The following is a 10,387-nucleotide window of genomic DNA, read 5'->3' on the forward strand; positions in this document are numbered from 1 at the left end:
ATATAATTAATTCTATCTAATATGTGAAACAATGAATATAATATATTATAAGAATTTTTTATATTTTTTACCTAAAAAAAATAAATAGATTAATTCAGAGATTTAAAATTAATTTTACATGAAGATTGCATTACCACTTGATATATATTTTATTAACTGAAGTACAATTTCATGTGACGTTTTGAATCACATAAGAAATCACGAGTTTCATATTAAGAGTCGTTTTACATACATATAAATCACTAGCAATATAATAAAATTTATTAAAAATCATTCAATTATTGTCGGATGATTTACGTTATGAAAAATGATTATTTGAGAATCTTAATTTATTTTTCTAATTATCGAAAGTTTTAAATAATATTTTAAAAATATTTTATCAGTTTTATCCTTTCAAAAAATAATATATATTTTAATTTTTAAAATTGTTATGTACATATAAAAAATTATTTATTAAATTAATTATTATGTATTGTATATAAATATATGTATTATTTAATTTTTTAATGTATATTTATATATTTTAATATATATTTTATATCGAAATAATTATTTAATAATTAATATTTTATAAACACATATTATAATTGTTAAATTTTTTACTCATTTAAGTATTAGAAAAGTAATTAGAAAATGATTTAGCTAGGACTCTTAATATTACTCTTATGCTATTAATGTTTTTAAACTGGTGGTTTTGTGTTTAGAGGAATATTAGAAGATCAACAAATTTTTTTTTTTGTTCAATAATTAGTTAATAATGTTTGAAAATATGTTGTTAGATTGCTACACTAAAAGAATTGAACTTATAACTAAGAGTTTATAAAACATGAACACTTCTGTGATTTGTATGTCCGCATGTTAAATATATTTTGGACACGACATTTATCGACATTCATCCGATACGCATGTCTTTTATGTCTAACAGTATTTTAATAAAAAATAAAAATTTTTTTTCTAGACTCGTTTAGACACACTTAAATATCACTACATGTCAACATGTCTAGCCTCATTCTTAACATGTATTCTTGAAATGGGTTTAGAAATAGTATGTATTATTAATTATTAAAATAAAAAATATTTTAAATACTCTATATAATTAAAAAATATTAAAATAATTAAAAATTAATTTATATTTTAATATGAATAAATATCAAAATATTATTACAATTTATGTAAAAAATATTTTATATTATATATATATATCATGTTCTTGTATCTTATAAAAAATTTAAATTTATGTATATACGTGTATCACATATTATGTCGTATTCCGTATTTCTGCCAGTATCCATACATTATAGCTAAAAGTGTTAGTAAAGAACAATAAACTCTTATAGTGGCTAAATTTACTACATAATTTTCAAGTTGCATGGAGCATTTATTAGTATATGCATATTGATTGAAGAAATGATATTTGCATACAATTCTTTTATACATCTTTCTATTATTAATACATATAAAATTCTTATGTTGATTGCACTTTGCCTATGTACTAATAACGATCTTTTGTTGTATGTAAAACAACTCTCTTAGTTTCTTGATACGAATTAATTATTTAATTAAACATGCATAGTGGCCCTATAATAATCAAAAGGAACAGAATCTATATTAGATTATTATACCATAATATATCAATGTGAGATCAAGAAAGTGAAATTGGTGTTGCGGCGCGGCTTTACGATGAAGTATTGAACTCTACTTTGATTGATCTGAACGGTTGGAGGCAACTTTTTTCAAGTTTATTCTAAGACTCAAAACGATTACTAAAGGCCAAATTCTTATATATAAAGAGCCTAAACTGCTTACCATTCTCCATTTCACTTCAACGGTCGAATTGAATGCCGAGGGTACTAATAAAACAAATTAAAACTTTCAAGTTCATTATTAATTTAAGGTTACTTTGGCGTGTACGTTTTCACTTAATATAATTTACCTTGTTTGGTTATTTTTTAGGGCTAATTATAATCATGAGGATGATGGATTATAGCAATTGCTACCCGGAAGATCCACATGCAGTGAACTTTGCTGGTCAGAGAGGATTTCTGAAAGTATTGAAATCAGGATTCAAAGAAACATTGTTCCCTGACGATCCCTTCAGGGAGATTAAGAAAGAGGAGAAGCCATTGTTTAGAGCTATAAAATGGCTTCAGTACTTGGTTCCAATCTTCCAGTGGCTCCCGACATACACTTGGCGCTTGTTCATCTCCGACTTCTTCGCCGGCATCACCGCCACCAGTATCGCCGTTCCCCAAGCCATCAGCTATGCAAAACTTGCTGATCTTCATCCCATTATTGGCCTATGTAATAATCAACTTGTTCTCACTGGTTAACTTAATCTATCTTAGCGTATAAACAAAAAATTATTTATTAAATCAGTAATTTATATAGAATATATATTAAAATACAAAATAAATATTAAAAATAAATTAAATACATGTTTTCGGATATGTAATAAATACCTAATGATTGATTTTGTTATTTAATTTATGTGGTTTCATATCAACTTATTCACATGAAGCTGATTGTGTTCTTTTGTGAGGTTAGATACATGTTTTGTGCCACCTATTGTGTATGCTATATTTGGGAGCTCAAGGCATTTATCAGTGGGGCCAATTGCATCAGCATCATTGCTTATATCTCAAACTATTTCAACCGTGGTAAGGCCAGAAGAAGACCCCATATTGTATCTTCACTTGGTTTTGACAACTACGTTTGTTGCTGGCCTCTTCCAAACTTGTTTGGGTTTCCTCAGGTAACCAACCTTTTTTATTTCCACTACTACATATGGAATACGTTTTAGTATAAAAAATTCCACAAGTTTAATTAAACTCTCCTTTGTGAGAGTAATCGAGTACGAGATGTATACTAAAATCAGTTATTATTAAAATTAGTCATTAAAATAGAATTCATATTAAAATATAAAATACATATTAAAAGGGTTAAATACGATTTTAGTCTCTAAAATATAAGTTGAAATTTTTTTCGTTTTCAACCTTTTTTTGCATAAAAAATCGTCTCTAAAGTTTAAAACCAAAATCGTACTTAACCATACATATTAAAATGAGTTAAACTATACATATATTCATAGAAAAATACCAAAAAATATCTGAATTTATTATTTTGGTCATTATTTAACCGTCAATTTAATTCCTTTAGTCTAGTTATTTTAATCTAGTAATCTAACAACATACTTTATGTTATATTTTTAAATATTAATAATTAATTGATAATAAAAAATAATAAAATCTGATACATGAACTTCTAACATTCTTTATATTTATACATAAATATATAATAACTAATTTTAATGTATAAATAACAATTTTGTTTATGAACTTAAATTTAACAACTTTAAAATAGGATGGAGTAAACAGTTGGAGAAAAAACTATGGCACTTGTCTAAAGGCATGTAACTAATCAAGAGAATAATATTGTGTGAAATTTTCTGTAAAAATTAATACAACATATTTAAAGAGGAACAATAAAAATTAATAAATATATTTAAAGGATTTAATTTTGATACAGTATATATAGTTATCCAATTGAATTTGTATGTTTAGTTATTTTTGTTTGTGTAATAATATACCATTGATTGTTTTTATTTTATCAATGCATAACATAATTTTTTTAATGAGATAAATTAAATAGAAATACCTAAATAAATAGAAATTTCAATATAAAATAGCTGTTTTCACTCTACTATTGTGGTGTGGTTTGCACGACATTTAACAGTGAAATCATTGCAGGTTGGGTATATTAGTAGATTTATTATCGCATTCAACCATCACAGGTTTCATGGGAGGGGCAGCAGTAATGCTTACCCTCCAACAGCTGAAGGGCATTTTCGGCTTGAAACATTTTGCACATAAAACTGGCGTCACAACTGTGCTCAAGTCCATATGGACCTATAGACATGAGGCACGTATGAATCATATCATTTTATATAACCTTAGTTTAGCGGAAATAATCTGCGCCATTATTTATGTATATATTTTTTTAATAAAAAATAAAAAATAAAAAAATTGTATAATTTAAATTCTAAAATTGAAAATAAATAAAATAATTTTAGAAAAATTAACTAATAATTTTAATTGAAAAAAATAATTATCTAGTATTACTTATTTTTTATACACATTTTTTATTTCGTATTAATTATTTTTAATATATATATATATATATATATATATATATATATATATATATATATATATATATATAATTTTTTTAAATAATTTGTCTAAGCAAATAATTGGGGTTTTTTTTTCTCTATTGACAGATAAGGTGGGAAACCACAGTTATGGGTTTGTTCTTCCTTGCTTACCTGCAGTTTACCAAACACCAGGTCTCTGCTGCACCTATTTAATTCTTAATTTACATAAGAAAGAAATTAAATAAACGATACTGTGATTTATCAAAATATGGTACCTACTTGTTTCACCATGCTGTCTTAAATTATTAAGTAAATACACCAATGACTAATGAGTATGATATATCTCTTTCCGATATTGAACATAATCTTTCAGAGAAATAGAAACCGGAAACTCTTTTGGCTATCAGCCATGGCTCCCATGACAACTGTAATAGTCGGTGGCGTCTTTACTTACCTGGTCAATGGAAAACGACATGGAATTCAAACTGTGGGTCACCTGAGTAGAGGAATAAATCCTCTTACCATCAAATACTTGAAATTTGACAGCAAATATTTAGCACCGGTGCTGAGAGCAGGTTTTATCACGGGTATTTTGTCCATGGCGGAGGGCATAGCAATAGGAAGAAGCTTTGCTGTGGTTGAAAACACGCCTCATGACGGGAACAAAGAGATGATAGCTTTTGGTCTTATGAACATGTGTGGTTCTGTTACTTCATGTTACTTGACTACTGGTAATTAATCAATTAGTTTAAGCATGCATAATGCTTTAAACTTTTTAGCCTAATATTATCCTTATTGCTAATATTGTTTTGGCCCTTTTTTAATGTAGGACCATTTTCGAAAACGGCAGTGAATTACATTGCAGGGTGTAAGACTGCGATGTCAAACTTAGTACAAGCATTCCTAGTAGCACTCACTCTTGAGTTTTTGGCTCCTCTTTTTGGTTATACACCTCTTGTTGTTCTATCAGCTATCATCATCTCTGCAGTGCTGGGCTTCCTTAATTATGCTGAAGTTGTTCATCTTTATAAAGTTGACAAGTTTGATTTCATTATTTGCATGGCTGGTTTCGTTGGAGTAATCTTCGTAGCCTTGGACATTGGTCTCATGATCTCTGTAAGTACTACTCTAATTATATCTATTATATTTACAACTTGTCAAACTCTTAGACATTGGAACATAAGACCTGATATATATAGATTATGTGAAATAATTAATGAAGGTGGGTCTTAGCATTCTTAGAGCACTATTATATGTGGCAAGGCCCGATTCATGTAAGCTTGGAAAGTTACCTGACTTGGGTTGCTATCGAGATACTGATCAATATACAGTTTCAACACTCCCAGGAATTCTAATTGTTCAACTTGGTTCTCCCATGTATTTTGCGAATTCTAATTATGTCAAAGAAAGGTAAAATTGTTTCTTCAGAATTATATTTTGATATGTATGTCCCTACTTCTGGCCTATTGAAATATATTATTATATTATATTTGTATCAGAATTATGAGGTACATTCGATGTGAAGAAGACTCTACTGGAATTACTGTTGAGCAGATCATACTGGATTTGTCAGGTTGGAGATAATAAAATCTTTCTTTAATTTGGAAATATATAATTAATCATAGTAGCTACTACTGGATATTACAGGAGTGACATCCATTGACACCACTTCTCTTGAAGGATTATGGGAAACAAATAAAACCATTGAAAATAATGGAATGCAGGTACACTACAATATACACACTGAATACATAACGAATTGATATAAAAAATAAATAAATAATGTATGTTATTACATATTGTAGTTGTCATTTGTGAACCCAAGGATAGAGGTATTAGAGAAAATGGTGGCAGCCAAATTTGTTTCGAGGGTTGGAAAAGAATCATTTTTCCTTACAGTAGAGGATGCAGTGAAGGCAAGTCAAATAGCACTTCGCAAATCGAGGGCAAGTAATTCTGAAGATGGAGTTAGAGGAACAACAATTCATCAATCTGCAGTTGATTCTTGCTAGTCAGCCACAAAATTCCTTTCCGAATTTTGACTGAACAACTCGTGGGGATTTAATTATGCACTCTCTCTAGTTAATAACTTTTAAATAAATTCTAAGAGTTCAACACAAAATTCATCAGCATATAATTTAGAATCAGTTAAATGCCTTTCTTTTATTATATGCAACATGCATCACTTGAAAGAGGGCAGCAATAAAGGAACAACTCTTTGCCTCTATCAGTCCGCGTCAGAAATGGGAGTGTTTCATTTTATCTGTTACTTTAATTTTTAGAATTTAATTTTGATGGATTTTTAGTCTAAAATAGTTGCATCTAATGATGTGATATTACATTAATAAAAATAATTATTTTTTATATTAATAATATAATATAAATGATTATAAAAAAATAGATATAATTATACAATAATATAAAATACTATATAATCAGTAAATTAAAATTAAACTTTAATTTTATGCACACATTAAATGTTATAACGAATAGAAATTATTTTTTTTATTTATTATTATTCTATTTTTGAATTGTGACAAGCATGAAAGTTGAACGAGATTTTTAAAGATTTTCTCAATATTTGTGATGTAAACAACTGTTTTTTTTTTATAATAAAATAAAAATTTAAGTGCAATTAATTTTATATAAAATTAATAGTTAAAAATAATTAAATAATAATTTAATTAAATTTATTAAATCATTTAATGATTCTTAATTTCACGTCAAATTAACTACACCAAAATTTTTACCTTGTAATAACGGTGTTTCTTCAATGACGGGATGTGGCGCCAAAGGCACTATCTCACATCTTATTACATCAAAACAATTCTTTTCCAACTTTTTTTGGCGTTTTAGTTTCGTTTCAATATACCTTAAAAGTTTAAAATTTTAATGCATTTTTTATTTATATATTAAAATAAAAAATTTATAAACTTTTACTAATCACAACCTTAATATATATTTGAGAAATAATAATTTTATTCTTATTTTTAAACACACTCCAAATATAATTTTTTTATATTATATATTTTATGAATTTGAAAAAAAAAAATGACATTGTCAAAATAAGAGAGACAGTATTTTTTTATATATATTCTTAGATGCAAATTAACTTTTTTTTTTTAAATATTGTTTGGTCTGAGATAATCCAGCACCACAATTACTAAACATTAAATTCTTGGGTTGTGCTAGGATGCCGAAGATTAGTTTTCTTTTTTTTTTTTTTTTTTTTTTTTTGCACCTGCTGAAATGGGTTGGCTGTAGACTCAAAGAGGGACGTGTGGTACTGTTGTTGCCAGACACATAGACATAAACTGAGGTGAAATAGGTGTGCCAGGAATCTGTTAGATTGATGGGATCTGTTTATGCGTTCTACATGGAGCGGCATAATTAATATGGATTAATATGTTGTTAATTATGCATAAAATTGGGTTGGTCAGTTTTTGGGGTTGGGCTTTTTTATTTGTTTTAGATGTGGGTTAAATATGTGTATGGTTGAACCAAGCAATCCTGGCATAAGGCCTTTGATCTAGGCAATCTTAGCATAAGGCCTTTTAATAATAATAATAATAATAATAATAATAATAATAAAATATTCTGTTAGTTATTATAATTTTATTAAATTTAAAATTAGATTTTTATATTTTTTAATTGAATTATTATACTGTTTTTAATTTTGTAATGAGATCTCTCATAGTGTAAATATTATTAGAATTAACTGAATATTTTTTCACAAATTGAAGGTATCCACAATTAAGAATCTAATTAGATATTTGACCATATATTTTTTAAAAATAATATTCTATTAATTTTAATATTTTTGACATGAAAAAGATATAATTACAAAATTATAATTAAGTCATTTTTATATCAAAAAAATATTAAAATTTTAGTTAACTTTAATAATTTTTACACTATAAAAAATTTCATTACAAAATTTAAAATAATATAAAAATTTAATTAAAAAATATAAAATCTAATTACAAATTTAATAAAATTATAAAGACAAACAGAATAATTAAACTTTATTATTATTAAAAGGCGTTATGCCAAGATTGCATGCCTGAATCAAAGGCCTTGTGCCAAAATTGTCTGGATCAACTATACACATATTTAGCCCACATCTAAAACAAAAATGCCCAACCCAAAATTTGACTACCCCAATTCTATGCATAACTAATATCATATTACAAATTCTCCAAGAGTGGAGCCTCACGCTCTCCAGAAGTGGAGCTACACTGCTTCGACAAGCAAAGTCTTTAAATCACAATAATTATTCAAGTCCAGCTCAAATACAAGTTCGAAGATAGTGCCAAAACAACTAATAGAGACGGAAAAAAGGAACACAACTCAACAAGGCAAGTCATGGAAGGGATAGAAAATGTAGCCATGGAAGGGGATGTTCTAGACCTAGAAGATTCTCCAGCTCAACATGGAGATACAGATCAGAAGCTAGTTGGCAGGGTGTTGACAGATAAGGTGCTAAATACAGTCACAGTGCGTAAAATGATCCTCAATATGTGGGGAGATTCACAGGGTCTGGTGATCACTAATGCAGGACCAAACTCCTTTATCTTGAACTTCAAAAGTCAGGAGGAAACTAGAAGAGCGTATGAAGGTGGACCATAGAAAATAGAAGGGCATATACTGAGTCTGCAATGGTGAAGACCAAACCTGTCAATTGATGAGGTAAACTACAATCAGCTTCCTATTTGGGTTCAAATACATGGTTTACCTTATGATAAAATTAACATAAAAAATGCTGAGAAAATAGGAGTCATAGTAGGGAGAGTGATAAGTGCTGAAGATCCCTTTGTTGAAGGAAACATGCTTAGATCCTTTCTGAAGGTCAAAATGGAGATAAACGTTCAAGCACCACTGAAAACTGGATTTTGGTTTAAAAGAAATGATAGAAGCCATTCATGGACTGAATTGAAATATGAAAAATTATATAATTATTGTTATAAGTATGGTAGAATTGGGCATGACAAAAGAGCATGTGAGGAGGAGCTAGTAAGGTCATTAGTAAACCCAGAAATCCCTAGATATGGGCCTGAACTCACAACTCCAGGGTTGAGATTGATAGAGAATGAGGCAAAAAAGTCAGGAATCAGAAGAAGAAAGGAGGAACAAAACAATTGGGTGGAGGAGCTGTGAGAGGCGCGTGAAAGAAGCTTGCAAGGGAAGGAGTGGCTGAAAAGACAAGCACAGAAGGACAGAGGGAAGTCAGATCTAGCGGGTGTGAAAAGCTCTCAAACTAGTGCCTCTGGCAAATCTTGGGACAGATCAGCAAATCCATAAGAACAAATGGGAAAGAGACAGGTGGCAATACAAGAAGTGCAAGATCAATACGAAGGGGCTGATGATGATGGAATGAACAGAGAGAAGCACAACAATATCTTCAGTTTAAATGATGATGGGACAGCAAATCACAAAAAAGGGAAGAAAGAAGGAGCCATCCCACAAAATCAGCAAGCCAGTGAGTCAGTAACAATGGAAAACGTGAATGAGGCCAAGGAAAAAGAAAAGACAAAAGAGAATGTGGAGGACAGTAGCAAGATTCCTAGGAAGCATGAAGAGGAAGGTGGACCAAGTATGAGAAAAATAAACAATACAAAAAGAGGGGCATGGGCTTTCATTAACCAAAGGCCCGATAGAAATAGACAAACTAGAAGTAGGCCATTTGAAGAAGAAAAGAATCTTACCATTAGAGAGATACTGGAGCAGTTCAACAAAAACATGGCTGAAGAGAAAATGAAGAAAAGCATAGAAAAAGAAGCAGAAGAGGAGGTCCAAAAAAGAAATAACATAGACATTGATGGATTAATTAGACACTATAAAACAAATGAGAGAGAATCTGAACAGAGAGACAAGCAAATAGTCACAGAGAGTGAAGGAGGCTTCTATTATGTAGAACTAGCAGAAGAAGAAGAGGAAACAGTGCAGAAAAATAGCAAAGTAATAGTAGTGGCCAGAGAATACAAAACAGAACTTGTCCAAAGAATGGAGGAAAAGTTAAAGCTTAAAAGAAGAAGGGAAGAGGACCAACAGGAGCAGATTGCAAAACTCTGGAAGGAAGAAGAGGAAGCTATGCAGATGTGGAGGGCCAACAAAAAAAAATAGATGGAGCAGAAGCTTAATAGAAGGAGGAGCTCATGAGGAAGGATCACAGATCAGAGACGACTTGGAAGACCCAATGGCTGAGGAGGTGGGCCTACACATGCCCCCAATTCAACC

General features: G+C 29.4%; 1 protein-coding gene across 1 annotated transcript; it reads left to right on the top strand.

Moving 5' to 3' along the window:
- Positions 1–1,967: 1,967 nt before the first annotated feature.
- LOC107632947 (putative sulfate transporter 3.5) lies at positions 1,968–6,214 on the top strand. Its single transcript, XM_088509655.1, has 10 exons — positions 1,968–2,301; positions 2,545–2,752; positions 3,747–3,918; positions 4,277–4,342; positions 4,524–4,881; positions 4,980–5,266; positions 5,373–5,560; positions 5,650–5,723; positions 5,798–5,874; positions 5,956–6,214. The coding sequence occupies exons 1-10, from the start codon at positions 1,968–1,970 to the stop codon at positions 6,160–6,162; spliced, it is 1,971 nt and encodes a 656-aa protein (XP_088365781.1). The 3' UTR covers positions 6,163–6,214.
- Positions 6,215–10,387: the final 4,173 nt, after the last annotated feature.

This window comes from Arachis ipaensis, chromosome B3 (genome assembly GCF_059453495.1).
Source record: "Arachis ipaensis isolate K30076 ecotype BB chromosome B3, ASM5945349v1, whole genome shotgun sequence".
NCBI classification, from domain to species: domain Eukaryota; kingdom Viridiplantae; phylum Streptophyta; class Magnoliopsida; order Fabales; family Fabaceae; genus Arachis; species Arachis ipaensis.

Bases quoted from the DNA above. Each gene is read 5' to 3' on its own strand.
- LOC107632947 (XM_088509655.1), top strand. From the start codon at position 1,968: ATGAGGATGATGGATTATAGCAATTGCTACCCGGAAGATCCACATGCA. The intron at 2,302-2,544 runs GTAATAATCAAC...TTGTGAGGTTAG, and splicing joins TCATCCCATTATTGGCCTAT to ATACATGTTTTGTGCCACCT. The intron at 2,753-3,746 runs GTAACCAACCTT...AAATCATTGCAG, and splicing joins ACTTGTTTGGGTTTCCTCAG to GTTGGGTATATTAGTAGATT.